Genomic DNA, 15,070 nt, shown 5'->3' on the forward strand with positions numbered 1-15,070 from the left:
TAACCATAAAATCATTTTCATTGCTACTTCATAACTGTAATTTTACTGGTGTTATGAATCATAATGTAAATATTTTTGAAGATAGAGGATTGTCAAAGGGTCTCGACCCACAAGTTGGGAACCGCTGTCATACAGGGTTCCCGCAGGAAGCCCTTGGTGCTAGCTGCACAAACTTTCAGAGTTCTAGCTTCTAACAAGGAGTGCGATAATTCCCCACAGTTCTCCCAAAAATTGCTGCCTTAGAATGTACTTTGGACCCAGACTATATAGTGCTACAGCAGGTCTGGGGTTATGAAGGACTGAAGCAGTGAGTTTTCCATGCGCAACGCCTGCCTCCCTAGTACCGGCAACTGAACAGGAGGTGGGAGTCAGAGTCCCAGGGTGCTCCTACTGGCCAGCCGGGAAGGGCGGAGCCCGAGCCGCTGCCCGCCCGGAAGCGCGCCGGCGGGAAGCCGGCGTGGAGCGCGCCTGTACTGGCGCGGAGATCATCGTGGCAGGTACTCAGAGGGCGGCGGGAAGTTTGCTGCTGAGGCGGAACCAAAGCTACTCCATGCCAACGGAGCCCCTCTCTGCGTTTCCCATATGACGGAGGTGTGAATTGGGAATTGTGGCGCGAGAGCCTCTTCTAGGGGCTGCGATGTGAGATCTTTGTCCTGGGACCCCAAAGTCCTCTTGGCTCCCCTTCGCACTGTTTATTGACTCCCTCATGCACAAGAAACGCCTGCAGTGGAAGAGGGTCCCTGGGTCCTCCCCAAACTCATGAGTGTGAAAGTTGAAGGTTGGCCCTTATTGCAAGAGCCCTATAGGTGGGGTCAGGGATCACGTGGCCAGATTCCCCTTGGTCTGGCAGAATTCGCCTGGCCAGCTGTTCACAGAGCCTCCCTGCCCAGTTCCCCTCCTGGGTGGGATGATACAGTTCTCATTAACAGCACAGATGTAGGTCCTTGGGCTGCAGTGACCACTCCACTCTGTACCCTTCAGGCCCTGGGTTCTTGGGCCGGTGGTTCCAAGAGCTGCCTGTTTCCAGGCTGAGTTATGTTACTCTGATCCGGAGAAGGAATTGGTCCCCTACAGCTCACTCCTCCCCCTGCTTCTGCAGCTTCCTTCAGCCTTGCCTGAGCAGGCTTGCTTGGCAAGCTGGGACATGTCTGGTCCCCGAGGACCTTCCATGGGTGATGGCTGCAGTGTTGGAGGGGCTGGAGCCGGAGGAAGCTGCTACAGAGGATGCTGCAAGACCCGCTGTGGAGGCTGTGGATTCCAGGCCTGGGGCACCTTTTCTCCTGGCTGGGAACCAGTTGAACTTGGACATTCGCCCAGGGGGCTGCCATCGGCTGCAATACCTGTGTTCCCAGCAGCCCCCACAGCTGCTGCAGGTGGAGTTCTTGCGACTCAGTACCCACGAGGACCCTCGACTGCTAGATGACACCCTAGCCCAGGTTCCGTGGAGTCTGTTGCGCCTTCGCTCCCTGGTCCTCAAAGGTGAGTACCCTTCCTCTCGATCCTGGCCTCATCTCTAGCCCTGCTTTGACTCTGCCTCTTGGTCCACAAAGGCCATCTTGTCCCCGCCCTAGCTCCAGACCTCTCTTCTCCCTGCACCTCAGGCAGGTATGAATCCCTTCTCCACCCTGTCCCCTGTCCTCAGCCCTATCACCTTCCTCCCCAAAGTGTGGCTGGCTAGGCGCTGTCTCCTGAGCCTGGGATGCTGAAGGTGCCCAGTTGCGTATCTGCAGATCCCAATTGTTCCTGGGTAATACTGTCATCTGATGTGAGCTGGTGGTCTTCTCTGTCCGCTTTTCTGTCTTTCTCTGTCCCAATGGCTAGCCTCAAAGGGAAGCTTCCTTTCTACTGCTTTCTCTGGCAGTCAGGGCTGAACCGAGACTCCAACTCTGAGGACTACCGCCGTCTCCCCCACTTCCAGGGGGCCAGAGCCGGGGTGCCCTGGGTGCCTGCCTTCGTGGTACCCTGACCACTCTGCCTGCTGGCCTGAGTGACTTGGCCTGCCTGGCCCACTTGGACCTGAGCTTCAACAGGCTGGAGACGCTGCCGACCTGCATCCCGGAACTGCGCAGCTTGGATTCCTTGCTGCTTTCACACAACTGTCTCTCAGAGCTGCCCGAAGCCCTGGGGGCCCTGCCCACCCTTACCTTCCTCTCTGTGACACACAACTGCCTCAAGAGGCTGCCTACAACACTGGGGTGCCTGTCCACCCTTCAGCGTCTTGATCTCTCTGAGAACCTTCTAGACACCATACCCTCTGAGATTGGAGACCTGAGCAGCCTCAGTGAACTCAATCTGGCCTCCAACCGACTGCAGAATCTCCCAGCCTCCCTTGGTGAGTAGCCATGGTACCAGCTTTGGTTCACCAGCTAATATAGAGTGTCCTTCAGCCACTGCCCAGACCTCCACTCCCACGTGGGCCCCTGCAGCCCTAAAGTCTTGGGACTGGCTCGGCCTGTGAACCTTTATGGCTCCCAGGTGGCCCTTTGACTTTGCTTCTACCTCTTTGGTTGCTCACAGTTCCCATGCATCTTTGTCCCACCACATGATAGAGCCTGAAGTCTTTAGTGTGAGTGTCTTGTCAGGGTGCCCAGGGCCACCATGAGTGGACCTCTGCCAACCGTAAACCAGCACTTGCCTGCAGCGGGCCTGCGGTCCCTGCGGCTCCTTGTTCTGCATAGCAACCTCCTGACCTCAGTGCCCACTGGCCTGGCCCACCTGCCACTGATCTCTCGGCTTGATCTGAGGGACAACCAGCTCCGGGACCTGCCTGCTGAGCTACTAGATGCTCCCTTTGTGCGCCTGCAGGGGAACCCTCTGGGTGAAACTTCTGCAGCACCCCTAAGTCCCCCAGGTAGGCCTGTCATGGGGCATGGCCAGGCTATGAGAGGATGAAGGCGTATCATCATTCTGACCACATGCCTGTCCCTTGTGCAGACATATCCCGGATTCCAGAAATGCCCAGGCTATTCCTTACCTCGGATTTGGACAGGTATCGGCGGGAAGGTGGCTGGAGGACATCTGTCTACCCTGTGTCCCTTGTCTGTCTGCCCTCATACCTCTCTCCTCACTCAGCTTCCTTGTGACTCCCCACGGCTGTTCTGTGACCCTGGCCTGTGGTGTCCGCCTACAGTTCCCAGCAGGAGCCACCACCACACCCATCACCATCCACTATCGACTGTGGCTGCCGGAGCCCCACCTGGTCTCTCTGGGACCTCACGACTTCCTGCTTAGTGGTGTTCTGGAGCTGCAGCCCCATGGGGTGGCTTTCCAGCAGGTGTGTTGAGGATGGGTAGGGGGCAGTATGTGGCCTAGGTCCGGCCCTCTCTCACACACTACCATTGCCTGACAGGATGTGAGCTTATGGCTGCTCTTCGTCCCCCCACGAGTCCGTCGCTGCCGTGAGGTGGTTGTGAGGACACGGAGTGACAATAGCTGGAATGACCTAGAGACCCACCTGGAGGAAGAGGCACCCAAGGTGACAGCTACCTAGGCCCTTGGGAGTGAGGGGACAGGAGCAGCCTGCCGTGATACCACCCACCCCTGCCCATTGTCTCTGCCTTAACCCTATCCTCCCATGTGTTCCAGAGGCTCTGGGCTAGATGCCAGGTGCCCCACTTCTCCTGGTTCCTTGTCGTTTTACGCCCAGTATCCAACACTTGCCTGTTGCCACCAGAGGGAGCACTTCTGTGCTCCTCAGGTCATCCTGGGGTCAAAGTCACCTTTCCCTCCGGGGCCACAGAAGAGCCTCGGCAAGTCACCATGCAGGTATAGTCAAGCCAGTGCTAAGGGTCGCGGGAGGTGCCTCAGCATACCGGAAGGCACTCAAATGGTTCCCTGTCCAGGTAGTGCATATGGCTGGTGCAGAGCTGAGAGCTCTCCTGGAAGAATCAGAGGCATCGGTGAGTCCTCTGCTGTGCCTCTCACAGAGCGGGCCCCCCAGCTTCCTACACCCCGTCACTGTGCAGTTACCCTTGCCCCCCGGTGTTACAGGTGAGGCTGCATGCTACAGGACCGAAGGTGGGTACTTAGCAAGGGAAGCTGCGTGTAGAGGCTTCAGCCTTCTGCTATTTCCTGTCCAGGTTTCAGTCTGGACCGCTCCCACCTGCATCTGCTGTACCGGACACCCTCAACAACCACCTGGGACGACATCACCACTCAGGTGGCATTGGAACTCACTCACCTGTATGCACGCTTCCAGGTCACACACTTCTCCTGGTCAGTGTCCCCTAGCTTCCTCGGTACCCCTTCTGCCCTTCATCTGTATGGCCACACCTCAACTCCCGCACTTCCAGGTACTGGCTCTGGTATACCACCAAAAGCTGTGTGGGGGGCCTGGCCAGGAAGGCCTGGGAACGGCTGCGCCTGCACCGCGTGAACCTCATCGCACTACAAAGGCGCCGGGACCCCGAGCAGGTCCTGCTACAGTGTCTGCCCCGGAACAAGGTGGGGCAGCAGGAGGCCAGCGGGGTGACCTGAAGGCTAGGGTGGGTACAGAGCTTTCGCCTCCAATCCCTGTGGGTGCTCCACAGGTGGATGCCACCCTTTGTCGGCTGCTGGATCGGTACCGCGGCCCCGAACCCTCTGATACTGTGGAGATGTTTGAGGGTGAGAAGTTCTTTGCAGCCTTTGAGCGGGGCATTGATGTAGATGCTGGTAGGTCTCTTCTCCGAGGGGCACTGGGGCGTGTGACACCTGGACACCCCTCCTACTGAGTTTGCCCCCCTCCACAGACCGTCCAGACTGTGTGGATGGCAGGATCTGCTTTGTTTTCTATTCACACCTGAAGAATGTAAAGGAGGTGTACATTACCACAACCTTGGACCGGGAAGCTCAGGCTGTTCGAGGCCAGGTGGGCTGATGTGTCAGGACCCCCAAGGTACCTGGACACCACCTGTAGACAGTTTTCTTGTCCCACAACCGCTCTCAAATAATCACTTGGAGGCTTAATTATGAATGCTTGGCCAATAGCTCAGGCTTATTACTAACTGGCTCTTACATTTTAAGTTAACCCATATTCCTTATTTATGCTCTGCCACGTGGTGGTACCTGTATAGCATGGCACATTCATCTCCTGCTTCCTCGGCGTCTGGCTGGTGACTCCAGACTCTGCTCTTCTTCCTCCCAGCATTCTCCTAGTCTGGCTCTCCTGCCCCAATCTCTTTCTGTCCAGCTATTGGCCAGTCACCTTCCTTAATAAACCAATCATAGTGACATATATTCATGCAGTGTAAAGGAATATTCCACAGCAGCCACCTGATCCTTCCCCAGGTGTCCTTTTATCGGGGTTCACTTCCCACGGAGGTGCCTCAAGAAGCTGAGGCTGCCCGGCAGAGGAAGGGCACAGATGCACTGTGGATGGCCACCTTGCCCATCAAGCTGCCGGTGAGATGGAAGAGCCGTGAGCTGATATGAGGAGACAGAGTCCCAGGGTGACCAAAGACAAGAGCATGGGTTCAAGCTTTTACTGTATCCTTGTCTCTTCACAGAGACTCCGGGGGCCCCAGGGAAGTGGGCAGGGGACTGACTTCTCCCTGATGCCTCTGAACCTGGGTGATGCGGAAACTGGTTTCCTGACTCAGAGCAACCTGCTGAGTGTGGCCTCACGCCTAGGTCCTGACTGGCCAGCTGTGGCCCTGCACCTAGGCATGCCCTACCGTGAACTACAGTGTATCCGACATGAATTCAGGTGAGCCTTCTTGACTCACAGCCTCAGCTTCAGGGCCATCCCTCAAACCCCACCCCAACCCCCAGCTGAAAGCTTTCAAGGAGGTGGAGGCGGAGCAAACACCAGCCTGGAAAAGGAGGGTCTGGTCACTAGCTCAAGGAGCAAGAAACTCCTTTTTGAAACAGTGAGCCTCTGTATGAGGTGTGTGGTCCTGGGCAGAATACCTTCATTATCACTTTTTTCCTCTCCAAGGGATGATCTGGATGGGCAGATCCGCCACATGCTCTTCTCCTGGGCTGAGCGCCAGGCTGGACAGCCCGGGGCTGTGGGACACTTGGTAAAGGCCCTGGAACAGAGTGACCGGCAGGATGTGGCTGAAGAAGTGCGTGCCATCTTGGAGCTTGGCCGCCACAAGTATCAGGACAGCATCCGGCGCACAGGGCTGGCCCCTGAGGACTCCACTCTGCCTGGAACCTCGTCTTCACAGACCCCAGAGTCTGCCCAGGCCTAGGCTCAGACTTAAGCTGGCCTTTGACTTGCCTTGACCAGTAGACAGAGCCCCTTCCCCATCCTTCTACCTCATCTGTGTGGCACAAGTGTCCCATCATACAAAATCTCATGGTTTTGAAAGCTTGGTTTATTTACTTTTTGAGACAGGTCTTACTGTCTAGCCCAAGCTAGCCTCCAACTCCCAGTGCACCTCAGAGACTGATTTACTTATAGAGTAGAGGGCAGGGGTGCCTAAGTGATCTGAAGCCGAGCCCCCGGGTGTGCCCACATTTCCTACCATGCCAAGTCCTCCCGTTACGATGAGGGCAGAGAAGGCCTGGGGAGGTGGCTCAGTGGTTAACAGCACTGGCTGCTCTTTCAGGGGACCCGGTTTCAATTCTCAGCACCTACGTGGTAGCTCACAACGGTCTGTAACTCAAGTTCCAGAGGATCAGACACCTTCCTCTGGCTTCCACAGCACCAGGTACACGTGGTGCACAGACATGCACGCAGGCAAAACATCCATATCCATAAAATAAAAGCTATTTATTGTGCATGTGTGTATCAGAGAGTAACTTTGCAGAGCTTGTTCTCTCCTTCCATGTGGTCCCTGGGAATGAACTTGGGATCACCGGGCTTGGTTGCAAACACCTTTACCCAGTGAGCCCTTTCTGGGCCCTGTCTGTCTTCCTCAGGGATAGGGAGGAGCCATTCTACATAGTAACCCAGCAGCAGGTGTGGATACAAAGTCACCTGTGACAGAACCGTGCATAAGCCCTGCCCACCAGGGTAGGGTCTAAGGAGCATCTAAACGCTCTGGGACCAAACCTCCCCCGGGCCACCCCATCCGCACGTTTCCTGCCACCTGTTCTTGGTCTCTCAACCCGGCTTGGCGTGGGAAGACCACAGAGAGGGCTAGAAAGCCCCCCCCCAAGGGTGGCCTGAGGCTGTGGCTGGTGGCAGTGGCCACGCCGGCCGGGAGGGGGAGCCGGCAGCAGCGAGGGCTTGGGGCGGAGCGGGCGCGCCTCCGAGAGACGCGCCTCCCAGCTTAGGTGCAGGCCCCGCGCGCGGCACAGCGGGGAGGCGAGCCCGGCGGCGGCGGCGGCGGTGGTGGCGGCGGCCGTGTGGTGAGTGCTAGCCAGCCCGTCCGCTCCTGTGGCGCCCACCCAAATCTGGCTGGGTTGCGGGGAGGGAAAGGGTGGCCCTGGTGGCTGGGAGAGGTGACATCCGTTCCGACACCGCGTCTCCGGCGGAGCCTGGACCAGCGGGTACCTCCACCGGCTGTCTCTCGGGTGTGGAAGGCCGTGCTCGGTCCCGGCACGGCCGGGCGCGCTCCCCGCGCACACGTGTCCCAGCAGTGTGGAAGCCTCAGAGCTGATGCTGGGTTGGATTTTGGGTCTTTTTTTTTTTTTTTCTTGGCCGGGGGTGGGGGCGCCGCACACGTGGAAACCCGCTGGACGTGCGTGGGCACGTTCATGGTCAGAGTCCGCGTTGTCTGGCTGGAGATAGCGAGGCCAGCTCAGCCCCAACGGTGGGGTAGAGGGTATGTATGATCTGACGTGGAGCAGAGGATGTGCCCCATCCCTGGTTTTCCTCTGTAAGTCAGCTGGGGTATCTCGCAGTGGGAGATCTCCCTGTGGCCCTTCTAGCATGCAAGGCGAAGCTAACCTCCCTAAGAGGAAGGGGTGAGGGAGACTGGATTGGGGAGAGGGGCACGCCGGTGGTGGGGCTCAGCCCCAGACCACCTTTCTTTTTCTTCCTTCCTTCCTTTCTTCCTTCCTTCCTTCCTTCCTTTCTTTCTTTCTTTCTTTCTTTCTTTCTTTCTTTCTTTCTCTCTTTTTCTTTCTTTCTCCTTTTTCTTTTTCTTTTTTTTAATGTGACGCTGGCTGTCCTGGAACCCTCTCTCTCTATAAGACCATGCTGGCTCAAACTCACAGAGATCCCCCTGCCTCTGCCTCCTGAGTGCAGGGTTTAACGGTGAGCGCCACCGCCGCCTGGCTGCTTTTCTTTTAGGTAGGAGATGGACAGCTTCATTCATGGAAATACAGGAAGAAGCTGTATGGAGCTGTGTGCTACACTGATCTTTCTCAGTCGGCGTGTGGCCTGACTAGGGAAGGCTGGGACAGCTAGGCAGAACGCTCTAGATCCTCAGCGGCTAGACTGGACAGTCAGGTTTCTATGGTAACATAGGGGGTGCTGAGGGAGCCCTGACAGCTGTCTCAAACTGATGTGAGTTAAGGAACAACAACAAAAAGCCCTTTAATCCCAGCACCGGAGGCAGAGGCAGGAAGATCTGAGTTTGAGGCCAGCCTGGTCTACAGAGGGAGATCCAGGACAGCCAGGGCTACACAGAGAAATCTTGTCTGGATGGGGGGGGGGGGGGGACAATAAGAAAAAAAAACCCTGGGGGTCAGGGAGGGAGAGAACAGCCCAGAGGGTCCCCTTGCCTGTTGTTCCAGGCATCAGAACCCCCTACTCTCAGCTCAGCGACTGTCCTCTGTGGCGTTTGCCTGTTTTGTTTAGTTCTGGGTGCAGGGCTGACTCAGCCCATAGGATCTCTTCCCTGCTGGCTTCAGATGGTCTCTCTGACTTCCAGGACACACACAACACCCAGGTGTCCAGATCCCAGATGTGAGGGGAGATAGCATCTGAGGGACAGCAGGCCCACTGTTCCTGAGGGCAGAGGCGTAGGGAAGGATGGGGCTTCCCCTAGAGAACTGCTGTAGCTAGTGTAGAACTGCTGTAGCTAGTGTACACTTGGAGCTTGGTATGGGGAGGGAGAAATCAGACTATGGAGTTCAGAGGTCAGCCTTCGCCACATACCAGGCTGAGGAGGGACAGGTATTCTTCCACTGAGGTACCTGGTGTGCAGAGGTGAGGCAGAGGGCAGAGGGCGCCTGGAGTCCCGCCCCCACGTCCTCTGGACCTGCCAGGTGAGCAGGGCCTGTGCTTGGCAGTGGCCTTTGAAAGTTAGGCATCCCTTCCTTGCCCTTTCCAGAGAACAGGTATACCTTCTTGTGCTCTAACTTGAGGTTCCCGGATGGGTACATGATGGGTACACCTAGGTTTCACAGCACAGTGGATGTGGACCCATTTCTCAAGGTCACATGTTGACAGGTCCCTACAGGATGTCCCATTCCCTGTGTCCATCCCATAGCCTGCAGATAGAAACCTACTGAGTGGCCTGAGAACTTGGTGGCCCGGAGCTGGGGTCCCTGTGGGTAGGCAACCTGGGTCTCATGGTTAGTCTGTCCCTTCTTTAGACCCCAGGCTGGGCCCAAACCCCCCCCCCCCGACCCCCAGAAGTTTTCTCACCCCTCTCTGCCTTTTCCCAAAGCTTCAGAGATTATCTTCTAGCCCAAAGTGAAAGAGAAAGTCCTCCCCCCAGGCCCGCCCCGCCCCGCCTCGTGGCCAATCCCTGTAGCCTTTCGCCTCCTCCCCCTGGCCAGCCTCTTTATCTCCTCAGTGAGCGCGCTTGCTGTGGAGAGGTGGAGGAGCAGTTGTGCGCACTGTGGGGTGCACTCAGGGTGAGCTGAACCCAGCGGCTTATGGGGAGAGAGGAGGTAGCAGGTCCAGGATCGCAAGTCCTCTGGGGGTTCTTTAGTGTGAGACAGCCATGTGACCCCATGTAGCAGCAGTGAGGATACTAGCCTGTGTGTGACAGCTGACCTCTGAGGTCTCAGGGAGATACACAGGGGAGGGAGGACTCCGGACTCCTGGAACCCACCCCAGCTTAGTTGTTATGATTGTGTCCCTCAGGGGATGAAGAGGCTGGCTCTTGGATTCCCGTCTTTGCTGCTAATAGAAGAGACCCTTCTCGCACCCTAAGGGAATAGGGTCTACCAGCCACAGATGCCTTAAGAGACAGACATCCCTCTGCTTCCCCCCTCATACCATTTATTCCTGTCCTGTCTTCCCCGAGTCCTTATCCCTAGGCTCCTGTGTCTTTTGGGAGTGAAACACTTCCCTTGGGAAGTGGACAGGAAGGTGGGCAACCAGCTTGGTGTGGGTGGGGATCTTGCTTCTCTATGGGAAGAGGCTCTGTGGCCCAGAGTGAGCTGTTGGGGAACTGGGTCTGCTCTGCCCGGGGGTTCCACAGAGGAGAAACCACCACCGCCCCATCCCGCTGAAAGTAGCAGGTGCTAGGTGGGAACTGGTTACCACAGCTCAAGTCCAGGATCCCAAAGTACCACTGCACTAAAAGGCACCTGGCCCTTTAAAAGCTGGAGCTTGCCTTCTGTGCGTGAGCATATGCGTGTGAGCGTGAGTTCCTGGCTGCCTGGGAGGACGCCACGGGGAGGGCATTGAAGGAAAGCCAGGTGGCCCCAGGGATGGGTGGCCTCCCTTTCTTCACCTACCCGCTCCCTCCCAGTGTATCTCCAGGGCACCTTGATGGCTGCAGCCTGCAGCATGGGGTCTAGGGATTGAGGGGCTTAGTGCCCTTGTGAGATGGTTGGTGGGTGGGGAGGCTTCTTTCTCTGATAGGTCCCCATCTGTCACTCATTCTGTCCCTTCTTCCTTTCAGGTGGCAGAAGGCTTGAAATTGCTCTGAAGGTGAGGACATCCCCTCCCCCACCATCAGCCACCACCGCCAGCCACCCACATTGTCCTCATCAGCCCCTCCCCATCAGTGCCTCCACTTACATCGCCTGGCCTGAGTCAGCCGCCTGCTCCACTTGGTGTAAATGGCTGATAAGCAGATCAGGTCAGAGGGATCTCAACCCCTGGGCTTCAGTCTTGGCTTTCTCCCCCTCCCCAGCATGACCTCCCCATGCCCCTGTCCTGTGGTTGAGGGTGTTAATCCTGACACTTGACCCTGCATACACAGCCTGCCGGCCAAGCTCATCAATGGTGGCATCGCTGGGCTAATCGGGGTCACCTGCGTGTTCCCCATCGACCTGGCTAAGACACGGCTGCAGAACCAGCAGAATGGCCAGCGCATGTATGCCAGCATGTGAGTGAGAACGGCTTATGAGGGATGAGGGCACGGCCTCCACCTTTGATCTCTGCTCCTGCACCCCGGGTTTGATAAAGGGGAAACAGGGTAGGGCGGGCCTGACACAGAGCCTGTCCCTGGCAGAGTATTTGGCTTCTCTGTGGGCCCTGGATGATCATACTGGGCAGAGAAGGTGTTGGCTGCCCTTGCCTGACTCAGGGCCAGGGTCCAGCTGGCCACAGCTGATTGTCATCCCCTTGGCTACAGGTCTGACTGCCTCATCAAGACCATCCGCTCGGAGGGCTACTTCGGCATGTACAGGGGTGAGGCTTGGGATGGGTGACAGAGGGGTCTGGCTGGGAGTAGGGTCAGGGATGCATGCCTGGGCTTGGTCTGTAAGTATGGACATGTTAGGGGTTGCTGGTGGCGCCTGAGCACGATGGGAGCATCTGCCAACCCTTAGTGCTGGGAGAATTGGATGTTTGAGGGGATTTCTTCTGCAGGGTGGTGGGTTTGAACACTCTCCTATCCCCTACTGGTAGAGCAGAACAGATATGTTTCTGTTTCTCTGTCTTAGTGGCTCAAATCTCCTCCTGACTTTATGTGACGAGCAGGACCACATCTGTGCTTAGAGAGTAGGGCAGGGGGCATTATGCAAAGCAGCTTAGAAAACAATCCCTGAGGGTGGCTTTGCCCAGATGCTGAGCTCTCGGCTCTGCTCGGCCATCCAGCCACTGCCTTCCCTGAGCCCTGACCCACACTGTGCTCCTGCCTGTGGGAGCACCTGTCCCCAGGAAGGAGGCCCATCGAAGTCTCTGGGGGCCTGCTCTTCCCCGCCTTTCAGGAGAGGCCCTGTTCTGCCAAAATCAGAGACAGATGGAGGTGGAATTCTGGGGAGGGCGAAGAGGGAGGGGAGGGAGGACACAGCGCCACCCCATCCTGCCTGGTTCCCGCCTGCCTGGCACAGAACAAGCCCATATGTGGGTGAGAGGGCAGGAGGCTGCGGGCAAGGAGTGCCAGGCAGGGCTTTGCCAGTGTGGAGTAAAGTGCTATCCCAAAGCCTCCCTAACCCAAGCTACCCAGCGAGTCTCTCCCCACCTGACCTGCCTGTGTCCCCCAAGCCTCAGCTGACCCTCATATGCCCCACAGGAGCAGCGGTAAACCTGACCCTGGTCACCCCTGAGAAGGCCATCAAGCTGGCAGCTAATGACTTCTTCAGACATCAGCTCTCTAAGGATGGGTGAGAAGCTCGGCCACCCTGGCTGCTGGGGCCCAGGTCCAAGGCAGGGTGTGTTGCTCATCTCACCCCTGCCCCAGCAGTCCCCTACGCTGGTATCAGGCCCCCAGAGGCTCTTCGGCCTCAGTCCCTTTGCTCAGCATCCCTGACCTTGTGAGGGCGGGCACTTCGCTGCTGCCCACGTGAGGAGGTACAAAGCGGCTGCTGAGTCAGTGGCTGTTGGCCCCTCGCCACCGTCTGCTGCCAGAATTTGGGGGCGCTAAGCAGCCACCTCATCACTGGAGTATAGGGCTACAAGGTTGGCCCCTTCCATTCCCCATTTCTCTTTATGAGCCCTTGCATATGAAGTCATCTGTCCTTTGGGCTGGATGCCTATTGCGGGAGGGTCTGGAGCCCAGGGCTGTGCCCGTAGGGGACCGTCACAGTTCCCATCCCCCTTTACACCTGTGAAGCAGACCATCACTGCCCCATGTAGGGAGCTGTTTCTCACCACCTCAATCACAGCCCTGCCCCTGCCCTATAGACAGAAGCTGACCCTGCCTAAGGAGATGTTGGCGGGCTGCGGGGCTGGCACCTGCCAGGTGATCGTGACCACCCCCATGGAGATGCTGAAGATCCAGTTGCAAGATGCAGGCCGCATTGGTAAGGTGCAGGGAGGGGACAGAACCCGGGTGGGGACAACAGATAGACCCTGTCCCCTGCCCCTTCCCCAAGCCAGGAGGAAGAGACCAGAGATCCTTTCTCACCAGCTGCTCAGAGGAAGATTATGGCTGCCCAGGCCCAGCTCTCGGCCCAGGGAGGTACCCAGCCCTCAGCAGAGACTCCAGCTGCTCCTCGGCCCACGGCCACCCAGCTGACCCGTGACCTGCTGCGGAACCATGGCATTGCTGGCCTCTACAAGGGACTGGGGGCCACGCTGCTCAGGTAGAAAGATGGGCACATGGGAGGAAGAGGTCTGCAGGCTAGCCCCTACCACCAGCATCACTCTCTCCCTCGCTCCCTCCGTCCCCGCAGGGATGTACCCTTCTCCATTGTCTACTTCCCCCTGTTTGCCAACCTGAACCAGCTGGGCCGCCCCTCTTCTGAGGAAAAGTCACCTTTCTATGTGTCCTTCCTGGCAGGCTGTGTGGCTGGGAGTGCAGCCGCGGTGGCTGTCAACCCCTGTGATGGTCAGTACTTGGGGCTGGGCCCCGGTGGGGGTTGGCCAGGAGGCTAGGTCCCCATAATGACTCACATGTCCCTTGCAGTGGTGAAGACTCGACTTCAGTCACTTGAGCGAGGCGTCAATGAGGACACCTACTCGGGGTTTCTGGACTGTGCCCGGTGGGTCCCATGAGCTGGGGCAGGGCTGGGCTGGGCTGGGCTGGGCTGGGCATCAGTTCTGACCTTCCACTCCTTTACAGGAAGATCTGGAGACATGAGGGCCCCTCGGCCTTCCTGAAAGGCGCATACTGTCGTGCGCTGGTCATCGCCCCGCTGTTCGGCATCGCCCAGGTGGTCTACTTCCTGGGCATCGCTGAGTCCTTGCTGGGGCTGCTGCAAGAACCCCAGGCCTGAGCCCATGGCTGCTTCCCCCCAGCCTATGGGCTGGGGCCAGAACAGGGTGACCAGCACAAGCCTGAGGAGGACTGGTCTCTCCTCAGTCCTCCTCATCAAACAGGAAGGCAGGGGGAGGGTGCAGGATCCACATGGGTGGTGCACACATAGGCCCCCATGGGGTCCTGAGGGACAAAAAATTGGGATCAAGGTCTTATTTATGTAGAAAATGCAGAAATCTGTACATTCCTCAAGCCAGTCCCGTTGAGCCAGTCCTGTCCCATCCCTGTACCCCAACCCAGTCTCACCTGGCCTGCACACCCCCTGAGACAGAGCTGGTCTCTGGGCTGGGGCCCCCAGGCCTGGTTTTGGCAGGCAGACCCTACCCTGTAGTCCACTGGCTCCGGTCTCCGAGGCTCTCCTGGTCTACAAAGGGGACCCACACACACAAAATTATTTATTGAATTTGCTGTGCCCACGTGGGCTCTGCCTGTCCTCCGTCCATCAGTCTGTTCGCCCCTGCTGCTCTTTCTGCCTCAACCAGGACCCCACTCTGCCTCCTCAGCCAGCCTTACAGGAGGACTGGAGTGTTCTCTCCTCATGTTAAGCTAGGATTCCTAGGCTGGGTGTGCTGCCCACATTCAATTCTGATCCCAGGCACCCCACACATACTCTTCCTGGTGAGCCTTTGGGCCCCTACCCCATGTGGGACCCAGATTGCTTAAGTTCTTTGTGTGCCTGTGATGGGGCAGGTTGCGCCCCTGCCCTGCAGCAGTCAGCTGCCCAGGCTGCATGGGGATTGACCCTTAAGGGCACAGTTGCCTTTCCCTATGGAGTCAGGCACCCCGTGCTTGTGTGCTGTGTGCCTCAGGTCTTCTGCTGACCCCGTCCAGTAAGTTAGTTCTCCAGCCTGGTAATTCTTCTGATAGAGCCCTACTCCTGGACAGAGGTTGCTTGTGGGGGAAGGGCGGGCATGAAGGCCAGTACTGAGCCTGGGCCACCCAGCTCTCAGGGCCTCTGCCCATATTTGGGAAGCCCCACCTTTCCAGCCCTGGATCCTCTGTTCTGAATCAAAGCAACCCTCCTCCCCTGCCCTGGCCATGTGATTGTGTTTGGTGATTGAAGTGCTGGTGCTGTGTCCCTCAAGCCCAACCCCCTCCGTGGAGGCCCCTTCCCAGTGACACTACCTGGGGCTCAAGTCTGGGCC

At 57.7% G+C, this 15,070-nt stretch overlaps 2 protein-coding genes across 4 annotated transcripts; both read left to right on the top strand.

The window, feature by feature from the left end:
• Pidd1 (p53-induced death domain protein 1) lies at window positions 1-6,710 on the top strand. 2 transcript variants are annotated; one of them, XM_059264540.1, is made up of 16 exons: window positions 1-591; window positions 1,100-1,479; window positions 1,919-2,332; window positions 2,642-2,851; window positions 2,935-2,989; window positions 3,073-3,274; window positions 3,350-3,475; window positions 3,586-3,765; window positions 3,843-3,990; window positions 4,080-4,215; window positions 4,293-4,443; window positions 4,530-4,653; window positions 4,731-4,849; window positions 5,269-5,382; window positions 5,487-5,686; window positions 5,918-6,710. In XM_059264540.1, exons 2-16 carry the CDS (start codon window positions 1,176-1,178, stop codon window positions 6,174-6,176), a joined length of 2,742 nt encoding a protein of 913 aa, XP_059120523.1. In that variant the 5' UTR covers window positions 1-591; window positions 1,100-1,175; the 3' UTR covers window positions 6,177-6,710. The 2 variants fall into 2 exon arrangements, with proteins under 2 accessions (XP_059120523.1, XP_059120533.1); XM_059264550.1 differs by having other exon boundaries at window positions 1-1,479.
• Window positions 6,711-7,221: 511 nt separating this feature from the next.
• Window positions 7,222-13,966, top strand: Slc25a22 (solute carrier family 25 member 22). Of its 2 annotated transcripts, none has more exons than XM_059249802.1 (10): window positions 7,222-7,281; window positions 10,680-10,859; window positions 10,983-11,108; window positions 11,358-11,413; window positions 12,240-12,330; window positions 12,851-12,969; window positions 13,077-13,251; window positions 13,342-13,496; window positions 13,575-13,650; window positions 13,731-13,966. In XM_059249802.1, the coding sequence occupies exons 2-10, from the start codon at window positions 10,840-10,842 to the stop codon at window positions 13,882-13,884; spliced, it is 972 nt and encodes a 323-aa protein (XP_059105785.1). In that variant the 5' UTR covers window positions 7,222-7,281; window positions 10,680-10,839; the 3' UTR covers window positions 13,885-13,966. The 2 variants fall into 2 exon arrangements, with proteins under 2 accessions (XP_059105785.1, XP_059105792.1); XM_059249809.1 differs by lacking the exon at window positions 7,222-7,281 and adding an exon at window positions 8,089-8,383.
• The last annotated feature ends 1,104 nt before the right edge of the window (window positions 13,967-15,070 follow it).

Source organism: Peromyscus eremicus, chromosome 1 (assembly GCF_949786415.1).
Source record: "Peromyscus eremicus chromosome 1, PerEre_H2_v1, whole genome shotgun sequence".
Lineage (NCBI taxonomy): Eukaryota > Metazoa > Chordata > Mammalia > Rodentia > Cricetidae > Peromyscus > Peromyscus eremicus.

Excerpts from the sequence above, each read along its gene's own strand:
- Pidd1 (XM_059264550.1), top strand. The coding sequence starts at position 1,176 with ATGGCTGCAGTGTTGGAGGGGCTGGAGCCGGAGGAAGCTGCTACAGAG. Across the intron at positions 2,333-2,641 it reads GAATCTCCCAGCCTCCCTTG|CGGGCCTGCGGTCCCTGCGG; the intron begins GTGAGTAGCCAT and ends ACTTGCCTGCAG. Across the intron at positions 5,383-5,486 it reads CCTTGCCCATCAAGCTGCCG|AGACTCCGGGGGCCCCAGGG; the intron begins GTGAGATGGAAG and ends GTCTCTTCACAG.
- Slc25a22 (XM_059249802.1), top strand. The coding sequence starts at position 10,840 with ATGGCTGATAAGCAGATCAG. Across the intron at positions 12,970-13,076 it reads GCAAGATGCAGGCCGCATTG|CTGCTCAGAGGAAGATTATG; the intron begins GTAAGGTGCAGG and ends CTTTCTCACCAG. Across the intron at positions 13,497-13,574 it reads GGCTGTCAACCCCTGTGATG|TGGTGAAGACTCGACTTCAG; the intron begins GTCAGTACTTGG and ends TGTCCCTTGCAG.